Raw genomic sequence first — 26,455 nt, forward strand, 5'->3', positions numbered from 1 at the left:
AAAACTAGAAAAACTAAATATTTACAACATATAAAATTTTTAAAACTCAGTGTCTTCCCCAAGACATGGTTCTGAAAACGTACTTGGGTCCTCCACATTCGACTGCAGAAGCTTTCACGAATCGAACAGGTTGTAATCCCACCGGTTCAATGCTCAGAGTATTGTTTTCCACAGCCTCCAGAACAGCTGAAGCCAACTTCAAAAAAACAAAGTATCAGATGCTATGCTGGCACAAAAATATTAAAATTGCATTCCACAGTAAACTGGATTTTTAAAAATTATTCTTTCCCCAAACTCCACTAGTTTGGTCTCAGGCCAATGAAAAAGAAAGAAACTACATAATCTTGGTTTGAATTCTTGTAAGATGCAAATATTGTTACAAAAGGCAATTCAATTACAGCTAAGTAACTTTTATCATTATCTAGAGGAGGACTGAGGGCATTAATTCCAATCTGTCCATGTCTTACCCACAATTTACATCCATTATTAATGCCACTGCAAAATGAATACCCCAATGCTTTATTTTGCTAAACTAATACACATTTTTAAATACTGGTCATTCATAACACAGCAATATACACAATTACAGCTATGTTTTCTCAACTTGTATTTACATGCACAAGAGTGACCTACAAAAGAACTAGCTGGATTACCAAATATTAAATGTCTGGAGATGGTAGTAATTGACCAACAACAGATGAAGCCAGCAAACTTCTTCAGTCTGGCAAGACTACTAATCTGGAATGGACTCCCCCAAAACACACACAGAGCCATAATGAATAACATGTACCTATCAAAAGTGTCTTACTGTCCATCTTAATTTCTCCTTACAGGTCATGTTAAAATTAAGTCCTCTGCAGACTTAACATAAGACTCTTAGGATTACATTTCTTAAACAGTGATTGACAGGATATTTGTAGACAAACCTTCCACATGTAAGAACAGATTAAAATTATGACCTTACATCTGCATAGTACCTTGTATTTTTTTTTTTTAAGTTTTCGTATGTACGTAAAATTCACTTCATTTCATCCCCTTAACTCTGTGACAGAGGCAAGGAAGCCATTTTTTTTTTTCTGTTTTAAAGATGAAGAAACTAAATGTGATTTTTTGTCATGTACAGATAAACCCAATAAACACCTCGGAGTGTGGAGAACTTCCTTTCCACTGACCTGCAGACTAAGAATCAAGAAATAAGCCTCACCCCCAATGCACATTTACTACTTCACTCTGGTGTAACACATACTCCCCAGTGAATAAGCCTCTACTCCAGGGAGCAAAGATGTTCAGTAACTCAATGCCAAGAAATGATCATGGTCTTTGTTTGGAATGGGGGAAATGATGAAACATGACATGTTATTATAACTTATTCATTTAAGAGAAAATATACAACATGATTTAGCAAAAGGTACAGGAACAACCCTAGTGCATTCCTATTTAAAATAAAAAAAAAAATTACCTCACTTTTTGAGAACGTTAAACATGGAAAGATATCTTCCTGATAAATTTTGTCTAAGAAAGGACAGGATCTATCCATTGTGGGATCATCCTTCCAAGATCTGAATTCATTATACAGAGATAAGTCAGCCTGACAAACAAACCAAAAGAAAACACAAAATAATCTTTTTAAAGGTACAAACATAAAATCACTTTATAAAACCAAAACCTGATTTAAACATTATTGAAAAAGAAATCCTCTTCATTTAAAACGATGAATTGAACCATTCTTGATTAGTTACAATACATGGTACCAACTTTCTTTTAAAAAAAAAAATTCAAACTCCAAATGACTGACTAGCTCTTCTCAATGGATCCACTATGGTGTCCAATGATGCTACCTTGATCCCCACCCCACCCCCCAAAAATGTTGGAGCTCCTCTTAAGACACATGTGCACACTGCTCTGAATATAAAACAAGTGATGAGAAGTCTTTTCTGAAAATAATCAAAAAGTAATTTGGAGCCAAGTTAATTAAATAAAGTGTCTGAATAAACAGAGACTAAATTGTCAAACCTAGTTTGGGTCAAAAATGACACTACTTGTTCTGCTATTATCTTGACGGCATTTTCAAAAGAACTTCGAAAATGTTTACTGTATAAACAGCAAGACTAAAAGCAGCACATACATAATCTCCTAAATTGACTACCTTAAAACATAACATTTATTAAGATATATTTTGGCATTGCAACCATCTGAATTATCAATCCAGGCTGGCACCCATCTTCCTATTCACCCTTCCAGTTGTCCCTCTTTTCCCTTCCTCCTTTTAATAAAATTTCCCCAAGTATTCTTCCCTCCGGATGCCCTCTACTCAGCTCAATCCTACCTGTCACACACACACAGCCACACCTGCCCCCAGCTGCCCACTCACGGCAGTGCCCCCCATCCCCCTGCAGCCCTAAGCCACTCTCATCCAGAAGAGCCGGACACACCATGAATGACACACTGACTAGCTATGGCCTTCACGACAGCTTAATCGGACATGCAGGTGATTTACATGACGGTAATAAAAGGCTGAGTGTATCCGAGCTTTCCTACAGACTTTCTTTTAAGGTATATAATGGCAACTTCAGTGTGAATTTTTTTCATCCCAATCCATAAATTCTTTGAATCAAAACTAAAGGCAAAAGGATAAAAAAATAGCAGATAAATAATACTTACATTCCCAAATTCATTTTCTTTGTAAAGTTTACCCTTTAGTGGACATAAACCCCAAAGCAGGTAAGCAGTACTCTACGGAAAGATTCTAGTTGAAAGGCAGTCATTTAAACTATTAAGAGCCGACCCTGCGCCAGGAAGTACGGCAAGCACTCCAGAGATGCCTAATCCTCACAGCTGTGCAAGACACACATTACGATCTTCATTTTTTTTTCGGTAAGAAAACTAGGGCTTAGAGAGGTAAAGTAACTTGCCCAAGGCTACAGATCAAGAAACCTGTAAAAGTTCAAATTCGTGTCTCAGTGACTCAATGGCGAAGCCCTGCATAATGCATGTGTACGAGTACAAGTATAGACATGTTTTAAGCGCTTTTAGAGGCTACATTGCAAATGTCGTTTCTGACAGCCTGTCTCATTTTCTACAGAAACATGGACATGTTTTACTTTCTTCCCAACTGTTTTACCTCTTTCTAAGGCTTACACAGGTCAACTTTATGTGTTTCCTTTGTCTAATTAAACTTTTTGATAAGTTTTCACAAAACATTAGAATATGGGATATACCTGGAAAGCAGAAAAGTTATCATTCTGGAGTTGTTTGCTGCCTATTCATATTTCATGAGACCTCATAAATTAAAAACAAAAGTTTAAAATGTCCCATGAGAAAACATTTAAATTTTGTTAGTGTAAACAACAGAAAACAAGGTATATAATCACACATACCGAGAAACCGCAGCAAAATACAACTTGTACCAAGCAACTAAAAATGCTAATTAAATTCAAAGAAATTGAAGTTATGACTAAAAAAAGTTTCTGAAATATTTAACCAACATGATTTTAGATTCTGTCACATTCAGATTTGGCCACGTATTGAACTTCTCTCTCACTAGCATCTCTTTTATTAATAAGCAACCAAAATGCAATTCAATTAAAGTAAGTAACGACTTTGGTTATTCAATTTAATAAAATCCTGGCTTCCATGCAAAAACTTAACCAAATGAGCAGATACAGCTTCTTAAAGACTGATGATGAATCTGCATACAACCATGTAAAATACCGCTTTTCAGAAAAAAAGGGGGAAGGGTTGCTCCATGATCAATCCCCTTGGAAATGCTTTCTCATTGTATGCAATGACAGAATGAAAAAATATTTTATAATTACACAATTTTTACTCAAAACTCAAAATATTTCCACAGTATCTCAATTACCTTCACAACATATCTTTTAAAATTATAAGGAACCATTAGTTCTATTTTTTGTTGCTTAATTATCTGAATTAACTCCAAGATTCTCTTACCGATATAAAACTCTACCTCCCCCAGAATTTAAGTAAAAGCAATGTACTGTTCAAGAAAATCACCTTATTTTCACACATTTCTTATATTCATATTCTGTTAGAGCATCTTACCAATTAATTTTGACTAGTCAGATCATTAAAGCCACCCACTCTCCTTTATACAACACATGACAGTTTGCTCCCTAAATGAAATATCAAGATTAAGAAACTTACCAAATTTCCAGCAGGTAACTCCAAGGTCAGCCAAGTAGAGAATGGAACTGAAGATTCCCTGAAAGCAGCCAGCTCTAGATAAAGCCTCCCCCATCTTAATATTGCATATTTTGCACTAAAAATTTTGCTGGCAAAAATCATAACTGACACCTCAGTGATGAGAATTAATAAGTATCAACAGAGTCAGAGGGGACAGTCCTTGACGAGTTACCTCTTTGCAGTCTTTTACAATTGGCTGTATCACACTGAGGTCCTGATGACTGCCACTCAGAGCACTGCTCGTACTTTTATTTCTTGTATGCCCCTTTTTAAAAGGTGTCTTTCCACCTGGCAGAGGCTCTTGTGTAGGTGATGTTGGAGAACTGGACAAGACAAGTGTCTTCAATGCAGCTACTTCAGCTTGAAGGACATCGATCTTGAAAAGAAATCAACAAGTTCTGTATACTAACTATGTTTTATGACAGATTCAGCTAAATGCTAGCAACCTGGTCAAAATACTTTCAAAGAAGACATAAAAGTTTAATTTGTATTTGCTGTGGAGTAATAAAAAGAAAGTGAAACCAAGTTGTTTAATATTTCTATATGGCTTGGATTTGGCTCTTATTCACAATGTGAAATGAAATTTTTTAAATTACCAAAATGTCTGACATATAATTCATGTGAATTTTCAAAATCTTCAAAATATAAATAGCTTATGAATAGTTGTGGTTCATTCCCAAAATAATAAAATCTATTAACAGTTTGGTGGCTTTTTTTTTCCTCAGTGACTTAACAAAAAATACTAACTTTAAAATGTGATTATATAATCCTTTCCATAATACATGTGATTCACAAGACGTAAAAATCCTTTGGTTCTAATATAAATGAGCACCGACTGTTCACTATTCATTGCATCTGTGTGGTAGCTGTTTTCTATTTATAGTTTCCTGTAGTTTCCACATCTTCTAAAATAAGCCCTAGTTTACAATAGGAACAAAATCTAATAAATGTTTAAGTATCTTTAAAACAGTAATCACTGATTTTATTTTTTTACTATTAATGCAGCAAAGACTTACTTTTCCTTGTGCTTCCTTTAGCTGTTTTTCTGCTGTTGCCTGCTTGACATTTGCTTCTCTCACCATCTTATGAGCTTCCTGAAAAAGTTAAAATCTCAAATTTTGGAAACAAAGTATTTAGCCTTTGTTTTCAAAAATCTTTCAACAAATGTCTATGACTACAGCAAAGATAAACTACCAAAATTTAACCTGAAAATAAATATTCAATGTCAACTCTTGAAATAGCAATTGTCATCTGATAGGTAAACTGGTAGGAATTAGGAATAGGTGCTTTCTTTTAGTACTAGTATCACTGACATAGCCAAGTTGAATTCAATCGTCCTGATCAATGTTTGTGTAAAGACTGAAAGAGAGGAAAGAAAATAAACATCCCACGTGTCAAACCCAACCTCTTTGTACTTAAGTTTCTGTAATTTGGCCACAATATATATATTCATATGATCAGTCATAGCAAAGACATACAGAAGGGACAAGTCAAAATATTAACACATCAATAATGTTGTAGTTTACAGGACTAACAGCTGAGAAGCCTTAGAGCTTCCAATAAAAACATTCACAAAATGATATTGACAACTCTATGCAGAGCAATCTCAAAGGGCAAATCAGAGATTAGCCTTTAATAAGGTCTTAAGTTTTCAGTACCATAAATATGAAACTCTAGGTATTTAATTCTTATATTTATTCATCAAAATTTACTCATTACATCTCTTTGTGAGGTACTATTCCAGGTGCTGTCCTGGGAAAAAGAAACAAGGTCCCTCTCTTAAGGAGCTTACATTCAGTTTATTCTAATAACCAAATAAAATTCCAAGTAAGAATTCTGGATTTTACTCTAAGTGCAATATGAAGCCTTATGATCTTTTAAGGAAGAAAGTCACTGATCTTATATTTTTAAAAAAATTACTCTGCTGTATGGAATAGTCCCATAAAAGATTAAGGATGGACTAGAACCATATATAGGGTGCTTGAGATAATCCCCTGGGATTTAAGGACACATATGTTAGAACTTCAATTTACAGTTTATGAGGGGGAAGTGAGGGAGGGAGGAGGTAAGCAAAAGAAGAAATGAAGGAAGAAAGGAAGAAGGAATGGAGGGAGGTAGGGAGGTTGGTTGGTTGGTTGGTTGGAAGGAAGGAAATCAGCTCAAAGACATTTAATACATGTCTGACAATGGCACCTTTACTAAGTCTGTCAACTGTTCAGTGGAAGAGTAAACATTCTCCACATCAGATTCTGACAGCAGCACTTCCATTTGCTTTTACAGTAGTAACGAACTACAGCTTGTTTATATGCCCATGAACATGAGTCTACAGACCACATTACCTCAAATAAGAGGTGCTTTACTATCAATGCTTTATAATGAGATGAGATTCACTGTGAAAATCTTCCATGCACAATTATGCTGGTTATCTTGTATCAAAATCCTTAAGAACTTCCAATTTAATGAGTAAAAGTGGTTTTCCTTTTAAAATAACAAATGTTTCAGATTTGCTAAATTTTTCTGTGATGACAAGTGGCTGTCAACAGATCACTATTTGGCAGATATTTTCAAAATAACAAACATAGCTAATCTGACCCTTCAGGATTGACTTTTAACTATAAATGCAAAAGTAACTCATGATAAGGAGAGATTATTTGTTTAAATGTTTGGAAATGGACTCTGCTTTCCTTAATAGTGGACAATGCAACGTGGACCAAACCGCCCATGGAGAATAATTAGAGAAGCTGGACAAAAATTTTCTTAAATGTGTCTGACAGTATTAGAGAGCTAACAAAATAGTGAAGAACGAAGGAACCAAGATCCAGGAGAAGATGTAAACCTGGAGAAGAGAGCTGGAATCTGGGGGGACTTTTCCTGGAGGTATGAGAGATACAGTGAAAAGGTGTAACCTACACGTAACTGCAGTCCCCAAAGGAGAGAAGAGCACGCTGGAAATGAGGCAGAAGCAGTAGCTGAAAAGATAGCGCACAGGATTTTGCAAACTGACAAAAGACATCAAACAGTAGGTTCCAAAAAAGTTTGAAAATTTTCTATCACTCTGTCATTCTAAAGGTGAAAATGATACAAGTATCCTCTACACCAGGAGTCAGCAAACTCCTTCTGGAAAGCGTCAGACAGGAAGCAGTCGGGGCTCGCGGTGGTGTCCCTGCTGTGGTGTGAAAGCAGCCGCACACAACCCATCAACAGTGAATGCGCCCATTTCAGTAGTTACCAGCACTGAAGTCTGAATTCCAGTTTTCAGGTCACAGAGTAAGACTCTTGGTTGTTTGTTTTTTTTTCCCCCTAACCACTTAAAAATGTAAAAACTGATCTTAGCTCAGAAGGCTGCCCTGCAGTGGGCAGAGACTAGTTCTACCCTGTAGGCTGTAGTCTGCAGACCTCTGATATAAACGTTCAGGTCTATACACTTACAGACTTTGAAAATGGAATTCTCTTCCTATCTGGTTAGCAGGGATTCAAACGAAGGTGTTTCTCTTCTTTCTTTCTTTAAAATAATGTTTAAACTCAACGATCTTCTTATTAATTTGCAAAGACAATGTGCTGCTATGAGAGAAGACAAATTCACTAGAGGATATTCTGGAGAAACCTTCACATAACCAGTAATGAAGCTGAAAATTCAGTATAATGGTTTCATACAGGGAAAGATGTACTTCTTCCATTTGGATCCATATATTTGTAAGTTATCAGCTGCATTACATCTAATTTTTAAAAAGGAATTTAGAAATTTCATCTGAATCATAAATTGTTAAAACAAGATTTTCAAAAACAAGGTAAACATATTCAATCATACTCCTCTCATTAAATATACACATACACACAACATATTATAGTGAGACTAAAATATTTTTGTACAATAAAAAACTTAAGTGTTTATTATTGTCTTGCTTTTTAAAACTGTTGTTTTATAATTTACGTAACACGTTCTTAGTGTATATATGTAATTTATAAGTATATATGCTCTTAAAACAGTGCCTACCACATAGATAGGTAACCCTCAATAAATATTACTTCTTTTCATCATAATAAAGGTACATGGAGTACATGATCTCAACAAAGGTCTGGCGTCTATTGGTCTAGGTAAGAAGGAATGATGGCTTGTAAAATGGTGTTAGCAATATCACAGTACAAAGGCAGATGGATTTGCCTTACATCCCAGAGGCAGTGTCACAAGATTTTCCTTGTGAATGCGGGATACAGGAGAGGCTTCAGTGAGGACTCCTTTTCTGTGGCCCGAGACAAACAGAAGTACCGCTTATGATTTTCATAGTACTTAAGGCAAGGGTCAGGGTTATGAACTTGAATCCCAGCAGTGCTCCTTAACCTCTTATGCCTCATTGTCTTCACAGATAAAATGACAGTAATTTGCACTGTATGCCATTATGAAGCATTATGAAGAGAACACTCGGCATTATCAAAGATATTGACTAAAACTGGCTGACAAAGTGTAAAAAAAAAAAAAACAACTTTGTAAAGCATTCTTTCACCCGACTTTATTTTTATATTATCGCAAAATCTGAGATACTAGCTGGAAATATATATACATACACACACCTATATAATTTTAGAGTTCTTATATTTGGTAATTTTAAGACCCAACTTTGCTACAAAGTGTAATTATATTCAAGATTATTCATACACAACAAACTCCTAAGTTGAATTTACATGTTAAGTCTACCAAAGCTGTGCACTGTGTTTATTCAAAATAATCCTTAATTCTTAAAAAACTATATATACATATACCCAAAATACAAGCAAAAAAATCTTTTCATAAGACAATGGAAACTGAGATCACGAACACACAATAGACCACAGAAAAACTTCCAGCACCTTTTTACAAAATTCATAAGTAACTGGTTTGAATACAATTTTCTTCATTACTGAAATCATCTTTTGTCAATGTAACTTCTTTCGCAGAAAGCATATATACTGTCAAGGCTATTAGCCATTGTCAGGTCAAGGATAGATCAGGGACCCAAAAACTTCAAGATATACCTTTTCATTTATTGCAAAAACTGCATTTTTGGTCCTTCACATTCTGCTATGGAGAGGGAGAAGTTTCCTCCCGTTTGTTTTCCTCCTACTTCATCTAACAGAAGCAGGTCTAAAATCTTGGGCAGGCAGGTGAGAAGCTTAATATATTTGCTTTCTTATCTAGTATCAATATATCATTATAAAATTCTCTTCTGGCCAGACAATACTGGAAGAAAAAGTCTAAGGTTTCTATCTACCCCTTCTACAAACAAAAATGTAGTAAGTTGTATACCTCCTGTCCTCTAGTCTTTGATGACTCGCTAACAAAAATAATAATAAATCAGTTTTTTAAATGTTCATGAAAGAAAATGACCCCCAAAAAAGACAGAGGACAGGGCAAAGGGGCATGGAGCAGAGGGGCCAAAGAAAACCCACATCTGAAGAAACCCACATGTAACTTGTTAACAATGTTACTTGTAATGATAGAAATGGTGGAATATGCAGTTGGTGGGTTATGACTCTCATGACAATGACCATGTAAATTAACATGAAAACACGTTATTTGAAGAAAAAATACGAAATATATTAGGATTACAATTATGTAAGAAAATATGCATACCTCTAAAACTGAAATAGATCTGTATAAATAAAAATATCAAAAGGGGAAGAAAATTTTCTAACATCTTTCACTACAAAGTTTTAAAAACAAATTTTTAGAGAAAAAAATAATTATTTTATTTAAAATAAATTATTTAAATTATTAAATTATTTAAAAATAATTATTTTTTTAAAATTTTTATTTTTGTAAGTAATGTCTGCCCCCAACATGGGGCTCAATTTAAGACCCTGAGATCAAGAATCACATGCTCTACTGAGTGAGCCAGCTGTCCTCTCCCCACCCCCCAGGTTTACAACTTATAAAAGTTGCCAAAATGATCAAGCAGTATGACTAGCATTTCGGGGCCAAAGCCAAGAACGCTGGTTAATTTTATGTGCCAACCTGACTAGGCTACCCGATGCCCAGGTATTTGGTCAAACACTATTCTGGGTATTTCTATGAAGGTGTTTCCGGATGAGATTAACATTTGAATGGGTATGTTAACTAAGTCAGATTGTTCTCCATAATGTGGCCCGGCCTCATCCAATTAGCTGACGGGCTAAATAGAACAAAAAGGCTGATCCCCATGGAATACAAAAGAATTTTCCTGCCTTCAAACTTCAAGTGAAACATCAGCTCTTGTCGGGTCTTAAGCCTGTGAGCCTTGGGACTAGAACTGCACCATCAGTTCTCTGGTTCTCAAGCCTATGGACTTGGACTATAATTACACTATCTGCTCTTCTGGGTCTCCAGCCTGCTAACTCACCCTGCAGATCTTGGGAAGAGCCAGCCTCCATAATCGCCTCATTCCTTATTATCGGTCTCTTTCTGTATACTGTGTATGTATATATACATATCTTATCGGTTCTATTTCTCTGGAGAACCCTGACTAATACATCAAAAATACAAAATGATAATGTCAATGGCACCCCTCATGAGAAAGACTGCTCAAACTGGGCAGAAACTGTGGTCCGTTGGCAGGCTGGAGATAAACAGGTGGGCCTTCTAACAAGTAGATGGGCCTTCTAACAATCCTCAAACAATTGTCTATCAGATAGCTACCTCAAGGGCTTGTTCTCTTTGTTGTGGAGTCATAAGATTACCCTAAAGCAGCCCCTAAACACTTGATAAAAACCAAATTAAAATATACCTCCTTTCTTTCCACATGGGCGTTTTTTAAACAACCTGATACTGGTAACCCACAGGGTCTTTTCCTTTTCCCATCATTTTTTAAGTTGTAGACTCTACATTTCTTAAAGAATTAATTTTTCTTAGATGACTTATAAATTACGTGTGAAGCTAAGCATATCTTTTCCAAGATTCCCTCAAAAAACAATTCTATCAATATATAAAAAATCAAGATGTTGCTCTTGGCCAAGACATAAATAGACCAACCTCAAACAGACTAGCTGTGAGCTCCTCCAATTCCTGTCCAAGTTGATCTCGTACTTTAGAAAGCCTCTCACACTCTTCATCTTTTAACTTCAGTTCCTATGAGAAATTGATCATTTTATTTTGAATTTCCATGGTTTGAAGTTAGATTCAGCAGACTATATAATCTTTACTAATAAAATTACAAATTATTAATACTGTCCCCTCCTACAATGTTCACACTGAAAATATTTAGCACTTTCTATGTGGAAGACAATCAGGCAAATCTAAAATTATAAATAATTCTAACTCACATATTAAGTTTTCATGTTTCTTCCACGAGACATCCAAAGATTAAGCATGACTTACATATTACATGTGAAAATAAACAATTAAATGACTTCATTCTTTTTTCCCTTTTCTCTGAACATATTTCCATCAAGCAAGGAATCTAACTGCATTTGTCCATTTCAATAAAAACTCAGTGGGCTTTTTTCATATTTACTTTAAAATTTGCTCACTTATGGATAACTTTATGTACCATATGGCAATTAGTCTAAAGTTTCCATTAGGAGACTATACCCATTTAGTACTGCACCAGAGGCAAATGACACATATTTGCACTAAAAACTAAGAAAAATGTTAATGACAAAATCACACCCTCATTTATACATGACTTCTCAAAAGGTGTCACGTAGATGTGTAAAAAATCCTTTAAGATGCAATTTTGTATGTTGCCCTAAATTAATCTTTCAAATTTAGGGATAAAAAAATCCAAGCTTCCTATATATTGGTCACAATTACATTAATAAAATAATGGGTTAGTTGTATTGTAATTGTGGTAGCAGCATAGCTTTTGAATCCCCCAAAGACAACTCCTGAAAACCAAATACACCAACTGAAATATCGAAAGAACCCAATGACCACGAAATCTTCCACACTAGGTAAGGGAATCCCCACAAATCATAGGCTACAAGAGAAGTGGCTACACTGCCAATATGGCAGAATCAGCAACTATGTGGAAGGGACAGCAGGAAGTGGAAGAGACTAGAGGTAGCCTATGAAGCCTCAAAACCCAAAAATCATTACATATACCCCAAAGGAGAGGACTTGACCTTAGTGGAAACTAGGAGAATACGAGAACAAATGGAGAAAAAGGAAAAACAGGCTGCAAGTTGCAGGTGGAGGATGAAACCCTATATGCAGTCCTGAGGCAGCAAACAGTACCGTAAAGCCCTTAACTCTCAGGAACTGCAGAACATCCAGCAAAGAGACCCTTCCAGGACACAGCCCACCTCAAGGGAAAAACTCATGAAATCTGAAACCAAATTGCAAGACAGGAATAATGGAGACTAAGAGAGAGAAGGCTCAGACATTAAAGAAGAGAGAGGGTGGCAAGGTTCCAAAGCAAAAAGATCACAGAAGGTAGGATAAAAGTATTTTCCTTCTAGGTCTAGAAATATTATTTCTAGACATAATGTAAAACGCTGTAAATTTTGCAGAGACACTGGGCTAGAGGAGAAAACCTTCTTGAACAAGGCTTACCTCCGAGAGACAGAAGTGGTTACACAGACAACGCCAGTAACAACAGAAGGGAAAGCCCTTGAACATAAAATTGAGAAAGCTATCTTAGTTTATTCTACTCCTTCACAGGAGCCTCCTCCTGGCAGTTCAGAGAAATCCAATCCATTTAAACATGGAAAACAAACACAAATTGTGAAGCTACCATAATAAAAAAGTTAAAGGCAAAGCCAAGTCACCTTTATAAGGTAAAGACAATCAGACTGGTATTAAATGTCAATAGCATAAAGCTAGAAAATAGCAGAATAACATTTTGAAGATACTCAAGGAAAAAATGTGAAATGAGGGTTTTATATCTAGCCAAAGTGTCCTTCAAGTGTTAAGGACAGAGACCAAGAATTATAAACCTATAGAACTTTAGAGAATACATCTCGTATAAGCATGATTCAGGGATCAAGAACAGAGATTCACATAATCCAGAAGAAGCTGAAGAAGCTTTAACACTAAGGAACTGGGGTTGAGAAGCAAATATATTTCACTGTAGAACTACAACTAAAAGATGAGCATATCAAGGAAATGAAATGACAAGCCACAAACTGGAGAAAGCACTTGCAAAAGACCTATCTGATAAAGGACTGTTATAAAAAATACATAAATTCTTAAAACTCAACAGTAAGAAAACAAATAACCTGAATGAAAGATGGGCAAAAGATCTGAACAGACACTTCAACAAAGAGGATATAGAGAAGGCAAATACGCATATGAAAAGATACTCCATATTATATGTCATTGGGTAAATGCAAATTAAAACAATAATGATACACACCGATTAGAACTGCCAAAATCCAGAACACTGACAATACTAAATGCTGACAAGAATGGGAAGCAATAGGTACTCTCATACATTGCTCCTGGGAATGCAAAATGGCATAGCTATTTTAAAAGACAGTTTGGCCATTTTCTATCCAAACTAAACATACTCTTAACCATACGATTCAGCAATCTCACTCCTTAGTACTTACCCAAAGGAGCTGAAAACATGTCTACACAAAAACCTGCACACAGATGTTTATACATTCATAATTGCCAAAACTTGGAAACAACCAAAATGTCCTCAGCACGTGAATGAACAAACTCTGGTACATCCAGATAATGGAATATTACTCCGTATTAAAAGGAAATAAGTTACGAAGTCACGAAAAGACATGGAGGAAAATAAATGCATATTATTAAATAAAAGAATCCAATCTGAAAAGGCAACATCCTGTATAATTCCAACTGTATGACATTCTGGAGAAGGTAAAAATACGGAGACCGTAAAAAGATCAATGGTTGTTAGCATTTAGTGGGTGGGGAGGAATAAATAGAGTATAGAGAATTTTTAGGGCAGTGAAAGTATTCTGGATAATACTACAACAGTTGATACATGTCATTATACACTTATCAAAATCAACAGAACATACAACAAAGGGAATCCTAATAGAAACTCTGGACTCTGGGGGATAATGATATGCCAATCTAGGGTCATCGATTATAATAAATGTACCGTTCATAATGTTGAGGGGCTGTGCAAGTGTGGGGACAAGAGTGAATAGGAACTCTGTACCACCCTCAAAATTTTACTGTGAATTTAAAATTGCTCTAAAAAATAAAGTCTATTTTTTTTAATAGGGATAAAGCTGACAAAACAGCTATTGAAATGTTCTAAGCTTTAGGAATATAAAAATAATACACACACAAAATATAAGAGAAAGATGACATTAAATTCACAAATTTCTTAAATATTAATGGGAGGTAAAGGGCTGTAACTTGAGGCACACAACTCAACTAGTATAAACCTAAATGTATCTAAGAGCATAGAGATTAACACTGAGATAATAGTCTGACTAAAATCAAATGATATAAGAGAAAATCAGTAACTACATAAGTTTAGTATTGTTTATGGGAGGGCACAAAGGCAGTATCTAAAGAAAGGCTAAGATACAGATATCTATATATATATCTTGAATTAAAGAAAGGTAACAACTAGGATGGAAATCAAACCTTCCAAGGTACCAAAAAGGAGGATGACACAAAGAAAACAGAGCACATAGGAAAAGGTTTGTATACACACACAGTAGACATCTGAAAGCTATGTGACAGAAACAAGCCCAAATGGAGCTAGTTTATCAATAAATATGCGTACATATAACTCACCTAATTAAAAAGAAAATGATTTTCAGATTGGCTTAAAAATGCAAAATCCATCTCTATGCTCTAGATAAGAGACATACCTAAAACAAAGTGATTCAGACAGATTAAAAGAAAGGGCAGAAGTCTACTAAAAAGTATAATACAAATAAAAATAAAATAGGAATCTGAATCTGGTATCAGACTAGACAGAATACAGGACAAAAACCATTGAAAACAAAAAATCTTCACAATGCTGAAGACCACAATGCAAAATGAAAACTTTAAAATACTGACAAATACAGAAACACAAAGGTAGGCCTAAACAAACAGGAAGAAGGACATACCATGTTCTTGAGTAGAAAGACATCATAAAGATGCCAATTCTCCCAGAGTTAATCTATAAATCTATAACTGCATAAATTTAATGCCAAGTTCTTTCAAACTCCAAAATTTCACTATTTTGTAATTACATATGAAAACTAAGTCAATTCATTCAACATTTCCTACTAGGTGGTCACTACAGTAATCCTCAAGCTACAAAACCAAGTAAGATACTGCTCCTTGAGAAATCTGCCATCGGTTAGAGCAATACATATGTCATTCATGAGGGGAAAATTCTTGAATAGCTCCCTACCATGTACCAAAGTGGTATAAACCTCACCCTAATTCTAGAAGCCCTCTGCATGTGTTCAATTTCCCTCTTCAGAGTTTTCTCCCTTGATCCATACTCCAAAGCTAGAGTTAAACTGATCTGATTCACTCATTTCACTCCCCAGCCTGAGCCCATCCGTCTAGTCTAATCTCTTCCCCATAAACATCTGACTACTTTCTCTCTATGCTTTGAGATCTATCCTCAATCTACCTATATGAAGTCAAAATCATATTTCATGTGAATATTTTTTAGAATTTCTACTTTTCATGATCAGAATCTTATATTGTATAACTATACATATCCTATATGTATACATATACATACACTGTATATATGTATATATACACATATACTACATTGTAACATAGTTATTGAAAATTCATTCCTTCAACAAACATTAATTTTGTGTTGATTGAATGCTAATTTTTTGTTAGCATCAGGCATTCATCTAGGTGCTCGAGACACAGAAAAGTGAGACCCGGTTAATGATTTTCACAAATACCCTGTTGAGGGTAGCAAATCTTTAAACAGATTCACAGGGCAATTTGATAAGGGCTATAGTAGTGTGTATACACACCAGAAAAAGCAGGAGTTTGCCAAATGTAGAAGAAGGAATAAAAGAGTATGTTTTATAGTAGCCAAAGACGAGAAGGGATGAACACCACAAAAAGATAATGCCAGAAAATTAAGTGTATGCCCCATCCTAAAAAGCACTGACTTGGAAATCAGGGCCATGGGAAGTCACTGAAGGATTTTAAACAGGATAGCAACAATCAGATTTGCAATTCAAAATTGTTACTTGGAAGTATGGCGAGGTTGCTGAGGTTTAAAATACAAAAAAAAGGCTAGAGACAAGAAAAATAGTTCACTGATTACTGCTGTATTTTAGGCAAGAGATACAAATTTAGAATGGTTGTACTGGAGAAAAAAAAATTTAGAGATATTCAAAACACAGAACATCAGGACTCTGATCAAGTATATTCTATCAAACTTAAGACTGGTCTTTAAAATAAACATTTTATATTATCAAGAATGAAAAAAAATGCTGTCAATGAAACTACATTTTTTTTTTCACTTAGAATTTTCATTTTACATTTATAGTAAGAACTCTTTTAAGCTGACAGAGATTTTTTTTTATATACCTTTATGTTTCAATGTCCTATCATAGTGAGGTCATTTTGAAGATATTTAAGTCAGTAATTAAGACCAACAAATACAGAACCCAACTCACATAATTCAACTGAATTAATCACAACATGAACAACTACGACCAAGTTCACACACAAGTAGGCAAAGATGAGTGTCATGATGGTTAATATGGGAAAAAAATGTACAATTCAGAATCAGTGAAACAGGACCATGTATACATGTCTTTTCTCCCCAACTAGTAAACACCTAAAGACAGGGTCAAATCTCATTTATTTTTGCCCCCATGAGGCCTTGTACAATGCTGTCAGTACTAGGACAGAGAACTTATCTGTTTATGAAAGAACATAGTACATGTTTATGAACATCCATAGCCACAGTTGGTAGGACCATGCTGAATGTGAATTTGACACAGGTATGTGTTTCTGAGTGACTTTATCTGGGCTGCAAGCTATTCCACTAAATTTTTATTTTCCAAGTTATTTCATTCTCTTTTAAAGAAAAATAATTAAAAATTGGAAGTAACACATTATACCAGTAGGTATCACACTTAGCAAATATAAGAATCAACAAGGGAGTTTATTAAAAATGCATATCCTCAAGCCTCAAAACAATAATTTTATTTCAGCAGAATCTGGGGTAGAGTCCAGGAAGCAACATTTTAATAAAGGTAAACTAAAGACCAACTTCCACCTCAGAAGTCCATCAAAACTGGTCTTCAGCAGCGACCTATGGAAGGCCAAATAAGTGAAGAACTACATCACCTCTGGCATCCCTGCACCTTGATCACGAGGGTATTCCCCCTATACACAGTATGGATTTGTAGCTGGGGAGTGACAGCCCAGCCAGGGACTACATTTCCCAGCCACCACACATCTAAGTATCAGCAGAAAACTGGTTTGCACCAATGGAATGTGAACAAAAGTTATATGTCACTTCTAAGCCAAGGCTTCTTAGAAACAGGTGTGCCTTCTCAAGCTTTCTTTTCCCTTCATCTCATTGGTTAGATACAGATAACAATAAAATTCGAAAAGACTACAAAGATCCAAGACAGAAGAAACACAGATCCCTGAATTATTTCATAAAGAACCACATACCAACTATGTGCATCTGCTGCAGAATGCTCAATAAATAAAAATTAATTTCTTTTAGGTTAAGTCACTAAAATTAAGGGGTTGCTTACAAGCAGCTAGCATATCCCTAACTAATATGTGTGTCTATTCTACAATAATGTCACTGTACACACATATATATATTCATTCAATCAACAAAATGTATTGAGAACCCATTATGTGTTCAAAACGTAAGCTTGAGCAACAAACACTTGCAATCTCTATCCTCATGAAGCTCAAAATTACTGGAGCATGTGTAATAAGTGCATGTTTTTGTGTCAGGGTTACTGGGATGGTGCAGAATAAATAATATAAACAGAAACAGAACTCTGACTCCCAATCAAGTAACAGGGATCATATTTACAACCCCATCTGACACAACCAAAAAACTGGAAAGAAATTACATAAAACAATTTTTAAGACACTAGGCACCCGGCAGCAGACAGTGATCCTCCAAATATGGGAAACAAATTAGGTGAGCCCTACAATTTGGCCCAACTTATCACCCAAAAAGATGAAAGCATTATTAGACAGGATTAAAACACTTACTAAACTGAATTTCATATGTCTTGAGAAGCTAGAGGAAAGACTGAAGTTATTAAAAAGAGCGAAAAAATATTAAAGAGACCCAAATCAAACTTTCAGAGACAAAAACCACAATGTCTGAGATAAAAAATATACTGCATAGGATTTACAGATTAAATTTGCAGAAGAAAGGAGGAGTGACACTGAAGAAAGAGATAGCAACAGAAACTATCCACAATGAAACACAAAGAGGAAAAAAAAAAAGATTATAACATAAATGAACACAACACCAGTGAGCTGTGGAACAACTTGAAGCAGCCTACTGAATGTGTAATAGGAGTCTGGAAGGAGAGAAGAGATAGGGGAGGCATGTAAAAGTTTTTTAAGAAGTAATAGCCTAAATTTCCCAAATCCAATGAAAATTAACAAACTACAGATTCAAGAAGCTCAACCAATCCCAAGCACAAGGAACATGAAGAAAACTACACCAAGGTACACCATAATCAAACTGCTAACAGCCAGTGCTAAAGAGGAATCTTACATCACATGCAGAGGAACAAAGGATAACACCTCACTTCTTGTGAGAAACAATGCTAGCTAGAAGACACTGGAGCAACATCTTTAAAGTACTAAAAGGAAAAACTATCAACCTAAAATTCTTTACCAAGTGAAAATATCTTTCAAAAACAAAGGTGAGGAAAAGACACCTTTTCAGGTACATAACAACTAAAAATAATTTATCGCCAGTAAACATACACAACAAAAATGTTAAATGATGTCCTACTGGTAGAAGAAAAATGATTATCAGATGGAAATCAGGATTCACATGAAGAAATGAAGAGCAATGGAAATGGCAGCTATATGGGTAAATACAAAGATTATTTTCTTATCATCTAAATCTCTTTAAAAGATAATCAATTGTTCAAGCAAAAAACAGTAACAGTGCATCGTGGAGTTTAAACATACGAACAAGTGAAATATATTACAACTGTAGCACAAAGGCTACAGATAGAACTACACTTTTGTAAGGTTCTTACGTTATATGTGAGGTAGTAAAACATTACCAGAAGATAGACAGGAATAAGTTAAATACGTATACCATAAACCCTAAAGCAATCACTGAATTAGTACAACAAAGGTATATAGCTAATCAGCCAAAGGACATAAGATGAAACCATTAAAAAAAAAAAAATGTGGAATTAATCCAAAAGAAGGCATAAAAGGAAAAAGAAGAAAAAGGAATAGATGGAATAAATAGAAAACAAAACAGTACAATGGCAGATTTAAACAAAACCATATTGGTAACACATTAAATGTAAATGGTCTAAATATACCAATTAAAAGGTAGGGATTACTAGAAAGGAGAAAAAAAACAAAACCTAATCATATATCACCTGCAAGAAACTAACTTTATATAGGAAGACCAAAATAGGTTAAATGTACAAGAATAAAAAAATGGTAACTATCTGGTCTCTCTTAAAAGAATAATCAGAATAAAGAGAACGGCTATAGACATAATTTTGATTCACAAGTTGCTATAATTCAAGAAATATTTTCATATTCAAGAGGCATTTTCAAGCCTGAGCTCTAAGTATTAATACTATCTTGTACTCTTCAAAATTCACCATATATATATGTTCACATCATTATTATTTCAATTACCTCAAAAGGAGCTCTAAATACAGCAAATTAAAGATTTCAAAAGAAATTTCCAACCTGAGCTAAGAAATTAGCAATCTGTTCTATCAATAAGGAACCACCAATATATTCTCAATGACGGATATATATGTTCATTAGTTTACCTCTATATAAACTGTAATTTCACTTAATACTGTATATGAAAACAACAGAGTCTGATCCAGATGACAGAAGCCAAATACAATAACCTCTCAGCAACACCTTCCCTTTGGAAAAAGATAAAAAAGGCTATTGATTTTTCTTTGATAAAATATATTTAACCAAAAATGTTTTAATATACCTGCATGGCTATTTAGTTATCAACCATTCACTGGAGCATTAATAAGAAGACATATATTCCAGGCATTGTATTGTATTATGCTAAGCACCAGGGATACAAAAATCAGTGTTAAACTCTTAAGAGACAGGGGCGCCTGGGTGGCACAGCGGTTAAGCGTCTGCCTTCGGCTCAGGGCATGATCCCAGCGTTATGGGATCGAGCCCCACATCAGGCTCCTCCACATGAGCCTGCTTCTTCCTCTCCCACTCCCCCTGCTTGTGTCCCCTCTCTCGCTGGCTATCTCTATCTCTGTCAAATAAATAAATAAAGTCTTAAAAAAAAAAAAAAAACTCTTAAGAGACAAGTCTGGTAGCAAAGAGGTGGGAATGTATGTTTGTGAAGTGTCATAACATGCTAAAAATTACACATATAAAATGTCCTATCTTATCAAGTTTCTAATGTGAATTGGTCCACTGACCTAACTTGTCAAATTTACATAGTAGTTCATATTATTCCTTTACTGTATTTCTGACATCTGCAGCATCTGCAGTGACATCCTGTTTCATTACTGCTATTAATAATTTGTCTTTTTTTGTCAGTCTTCTTAGATGTGTCATTTTGTTGATTTCTTTTAAGAATCAGCACTTTGTTTCATTCATCTTCTCTAGACTTTCCAATTGTCAATTTCATTAATTTCTGCTCTTTATTACTTCCTTCCTTCTGCTTGCTCTGATTTTGCTATTTTTTCCTGAGTTCTTAAAGTAAGAGCTTAGACTGCTGATTTAAGACTTTTCCTTCTAATTATAAATATTTGGTGCTATAAATTTCCCTCTGAAATGTAATTACAGTCACAGAAAAAGAGTAAGACATAGCGACAAATTTGGGAATAGATAGCAGAAATTTTAAAAATGACCAAATGGGAAATACAACAAATTACCAAGAAAAGAAAACTCTCCAAGGTAAGGTACAGAAAATATTCAAGCCCAGCTGAATGGCAAAGGTAATTATTACTAAACAATTCCTCAAAACAAAATGACTTGGACCTAAATGACTCCAAGTGAAGGACCATAAAGTCAACTACATACAAGAAGGGGAAAACCCACACATGGAACATAACCCACGAAATCTGCATTGATGATGACTTAAGACAGGGAGCAGGCAATGTAGGCAACACAAAAAGAGTTTCAGATTCTCATTTTTCCAGTGAGTACTCTCAGATGAGCTTCTTTACTACTCCACCAACTTCCCAGATGCCTAGATGCTGCCCAACAGGAGCTGAGGCTGTGCATATGGAAAGGTAAATGTAGAACTGCAATGATTTCATTTGAGTTGCCCCACATCATGAATACATGTTAATTTCAAATACAAAACACGGAAGAATATAGCATCTTTTTTGCTTACCCTCTGAGCTTTTGCAAGTTCTTCTTTTAATCTTTCATAGCCCTTTTCTCTGACTTCCAAAACAGATGGGCTTCGTAAACGGGACAGACTATCAGTACTCAACCCAAAAATATCGTCACTGCCATCACAAGCCTCTGTTATAGTAGCACCCTGTAAAAACTCCCTCTCTGCATTACAGTTGTCCTTTTTCGTAGTTAATTTTGTTATCCCAGCTGTGACTCCAGAGGTAGAACAAGGCGCTGGATCTGTAACATGGATGCTGTAAAGGACAGTTCAGAAAACATCAGCATATGCTCACAAAGAACTGGCATAAACACAAAGGTCTAGAACTGCACGATCCAATGTGATAGCCACTATATTTAATTAATAGCATTAATTTAAAAATTAAATTAACTTATAAATTAATTATTAATTAAAAATTAAAATCAGTCAAAGCTAAAGCTAACACATTTCAAGTCTAGCAGCCACAAGCGGCCAATGACTATCACCTTTTCATCATCACAGAAAGTTCTATTTAATAGTGCTACTCTAGAACAGGGGTCAGCAAACTAAATGCAGACTAAATCCAGCCTGCTACCTGTTTTGCAAGGCTCATAAGCCAAGATTTATTTTTACATTCTCAAGGGGTTAAAAAAAATCGAAATAATAATATTTTGTGGCACAGGAAAATGATATAAAACTCAAAATTCAGTGTCCATACATAAAGTTATATTGGAGTTTATTCATTTATGTACCATCTGTGGCTACTTTCAGACTTTAACAGCAGAGCTGAACAGCTGCAACAGAGGCTGTATGGCTGGCAAAGCCTAAAATACTTAAAACATGGCCCTTTACGTAGAAAGTTTGCTGACCCCTGCTCTTGAACATTAACACATATTGCTCCTCCTTGTGGACAAGCTTATTCAAATTTTCTAAAATATTAAAACTTAAGACAACCAAGCAAACTGTCCATTTGTTTAACATGATACTCCAAAATAAGGATCTTGATGATCTCCTACCTGATACTAGATATTTCTGCACAATTTAAACGTCTGGGGGATGAATACACAGGTTGTGTGGGAAGGTCGGAAACATCTAAGGCATTAGCCTGAATAGGGGCAGAGCACAGAGCTGAAGGATGTGGCCGATAGATGACACCTGGTGAGGTAGTCTGCTCTTGAGTTCCTGATTCATACACACCAAGAAGGTCTGGAGAAGTAGGTGAAGCAAGGTTTACTTCATGGAAGCCTTCCAAGGGGTCATTAGCCATAGCAAAAGCCTCATCATAAGATAACCTATGTTAAAACAAAAAGCAGGCAGTTATTTTGATAGTGACGTTTAAAATTAAATTAAGATGTATAACTTATAAAACATGGTTAACAGTCCATTATAAAGTATAAACTTAAAAGAGCAAAGGAAAAAATACCATAATCATTTAACATTTATTAAGTGACCTCAGAGTATAAATATTGCAAAAGGCAAAAATCTGACTTGAAATAACCTTGAAAGTTATAGCTAATGCTGTTAAACTGAGTAAATAAAGTACAATGAAGAAGAAATAAAAATTTGCTTAATATTTTTAACTTTTCCATGATACGACATTGGTTAGAGTAAGTAAGAGAGGCAGTAAAGATACGTACATATATGCACATGCTTGGAATGAAATATATACATTACACTGTATAGTTGACACTTGAACAACACAGCAGTTGGGGCACCAAATCCTACACAGTTGAAAATCCATGTACAATTTTTGACTCCCCAAAATCTTAACTACTGTTAGCCTCCTGTTGACCAGAAACCTTACCAATAACATAAACAGTCAACTAACATGTATTTTTGTATTATATGTATGTAATACATATAATATTCTTGTATTCTTACAATACAGCTAGAGAAAATATTAAGAAAATCATAAGGAAAATACATTTACAGTACTGTATTGTATTTATTCAAAAAATCCACATATAAGTGGACCCGTATAGTTAAAACTCATGTTGATCAAGGATCAACTGATAATCTCAAATTTAGGTAAGAGTTGCAGAGTTTTTATATACCTTTCACCCAGATTATGAAACTGTTAACATTTTGGACCATCTGAGAATAGGTTTTTCAGGCATGTTGCCCGTTATTGCTCAGTATCTCAATATATATATCTTAAGTACAAGGACATTTTCTTTTCTAACCACAAAACCATCAAAATCAGGAAGTTAACACTAATCGATATGACCATCCAATCAACAGGCCCCAGTCAAATTTCACAGATTGTCTCAATAATGGTCTTATTTATAGGTCAGGATCCGATCTAGGATAATGTGTTGTCTTTCTCTAACCCTTAAATTTCTCCTATGATGGGGTAAGAATGGGAATGACAACATTCTCTCCATTCTCCAGGGTGCTGTAAGGATTAAGACAGACAATCCAAATAAAGTACTTAGTAGTGTGCTGTGTAATTGGTATGCAGTATGGCCTCAATAAACATTTGTTACCATAGTCAGCCATTAACAATAACATGGACACTTCAGTTTCTCCATAAGGAAAAAGTATTTCATAACTACTCAATTACATCACAAAGGTTACATTAAAACTAAGAAGTGTTTTTCATTTTTCACGTGAAGAATGTAAATCTTATAAATGCTTTGATTTTCCAGTGTCTACAGAAAAAAGTCCAAACTTAGCCTGAAAATCAAGTCTTCTATGATCTGAACTCAACTTTTCTTCCCAATTTTTTCCTCCCTACAATAAAAATGTGATAATCATGAGTGACACCCTCCCAGAACTTCCCCAAATCCCCAAACACAAGCACCAATGTAGCACCTAATTTCTTCATAACACAAAATATTTCATTCATTAAACTGAAAAATTCTACTTTTTCATATCCTTAATAAAAAGTGTTTAAAATAAGACAGAGAACAAAAAGGCTGCAGTAAAGTTGGGAAAGAAGAGAGGTGACCCAATATGTACACTCTTTCAAAAGCACAATTACAACATGTCACACACCTTCAAGGACATATACGGACAATGAAAACTATAACTATTAAATCTGCAACTGCCAAATTTCAAAACCAATCAACATTTTCTTTGTTGTAGCAAACAGTTTGAGTCCTCAAAATGAAACTAATTTTTGTTTTTTCACCCAAAATATTCACTTGCCAAATGAAACATCATATTGACAAGGAATTTAAAGTGTTTAATACTCAATTCATTATTTTTCATCCAAAAGAATATTTTTCATTCCTTATTCATAATACACACAAGCATACACCAACCATCTAATCCTGAAAATTTCATTTTCACTTGAATATAGTTTACTAATCAATTCACTTTCAAGTAGAAGAGGTTTTCATTAAACTTTGACATTTAATCAGTAACTACTTGATACTTCCTTTCATCAATCCTATATACTTTAAATTCACATCTTTACACATTATAAGTTCACTGAATCATAGAATGTGAAAGCATTTGCAATTCTGGAAATGAAAAATGGTACAAATCCTACGGAGGAAAATTTGACAATATCTGGCAAAATGACATATTCATTAAACCAACATGCCCACTTTCAGGGCTTTATCCCAAACATAAACTGGCAAAATAAGAAAGAACAGATACACGCATAATGCTAGCAACATTAACAAAAGACCGAGTACAGTCTTGTTACAGCAAAAGACTGAATGAGCTAACGTACATGCTCATAATGGAGCGCTGTACAGCTGTACAAAGAAATGAATAGTATCTACATATGCTATGAAGGGATCGTGAGGATATACTGACAAATTAAAAACCAAGATAAATAACTATGCACAGGAAGCTACCTTTTACCTGAGAAAGGAGGAAATACAAATTTATTTCCACGTACATATATAATTGTATGTGTATATATGACATATAGATGTCTTAGTATGCATACAGACTCATATTTTAGAAGTGGAAGGATAAACAAAAACTAATGAAAACTAATAGAAACAGGGAATCTACAGGAACAGGGAGAGAACAGGAAGAGAAGACAGGCATGAAAGCTAGACTTTTCCAAATGGGCCTTGCCTTGTAGATTTGAATTTGAGCTTGGAACCATGTAAGTGACAATACTAAATTTTAAAAAAGAATCCCTAAAAATAAAACAAATAAACTTAGCTGTGTATTGAGACAGTAACTTAACAACACAGAAAAGAGCTATTGCAAGTGGTTTTAAAACATAAAATTGTATACACTTACCAAATATATTCTAAACACAAAAGGATGTGAAGGAAGTTTTTCACTATTTTCAGTACTCATATTATTAATACTGCTGTTATAAAACTATTATTTATAACATTAAGGAAATAAGTTACTATATTAATGTCATTCAGAATTAAGATTTTCAGCATGAGAAGAAATATAAATATAAAATCAAAGAAGTAAAAACTCTGAAGTTCTAAATATGGATCAATCAGAAAAAAAAATTTCCATTAAAACAACAAATTCCTAAGTTTATCCACGGAGGTGGTAATAACAATGGTAACCAACTCAGGGTCAATGAGTAAGTACCCCTTGTGCCCAGAGTAATAATACCATTTCCTACAAAAAAAGAACAAGGGCTCCTCAGAGAAATAGCTGATTTCCAGGCCAAGGGCAGTAACGTACAAAAAGACCCTGGAACATCCTGTTATACCAGGAAGCAAGAAAGCTATCAAAGACTACTGGAGTGGTATCAAAAGGATTCCCACTAACCAAAGATAGGACAGTCTGAACATCAAAAAGATAGTATCTGTAAAGAACTGAAACAAAAATATTTTTAAATCGTTGAATTCATGATGATACTAAAAATACAATCAAAATCTCACTGGTCCCCT

General features: G+C 34.8%; 1 protein-coding gene across 4 annotated transcripts in view; it reads right to left on the reverse strand.

Moving 5' to 3' along the window:
* Window positions 1-26,455, reverse strand: part of RAB3IP (RAB3A interacting protein) — a 132,456-nt gene that overhangs the window by 6,003 nt on the left and 99,998 nt on the right. For all 4 annotated transcript variants that reach the window (XM_087868931.1, XM_045789596.2, XM_045789595.2 and 1 more), the window contains 7 exons: window positions 22,646-22,921; window positions 21,648-21,906; window positions 11,186-11,281; window positions 5,220-5,297; window positions 4,376-4,579; window positions 1,460-1,588; window positions 84-196 (listed from right to left, as the gene is read on the reverse strand). In XM_087868931.1, coding sequence (XP_087725057.1) covers window positions 84-196; window positions 1,460-1,588; window positions 4,376-4,579; window positions 5,220-5,297; window positions 11,186-11,281; window positions 21,648-21,906; window positions 22,646-22,896 — 1,130 coding nt within the window. In that variant the 5' untranslated portion in view covers window positions 22,897-22,921. The remainder of the gene's footprint in view (window positions 1-83; window positions 197-1,459; window positions 1,589-4,375; window positions 4,580-5,219; window positions 5,298-11,185; window positions 11,282-21,647; window positions 21,907-22,645; window positions 22,922-26,455) is intronic.

This window comes from Ursus americanus, chromosome 17 (genome assembly GCF_024610735.1).
Source record: "Ursus americanus isolate L20-20 chromosome 17, mUrsAme1.1.p, whole genome shotgun sequence".
In the NCBI taxonomy this organism is placed as follows: Eukaryota; Metazoa; Chordata; class Mammalia; order Carnivora; family Ursidae; genus Ursus; species Ursus americanus.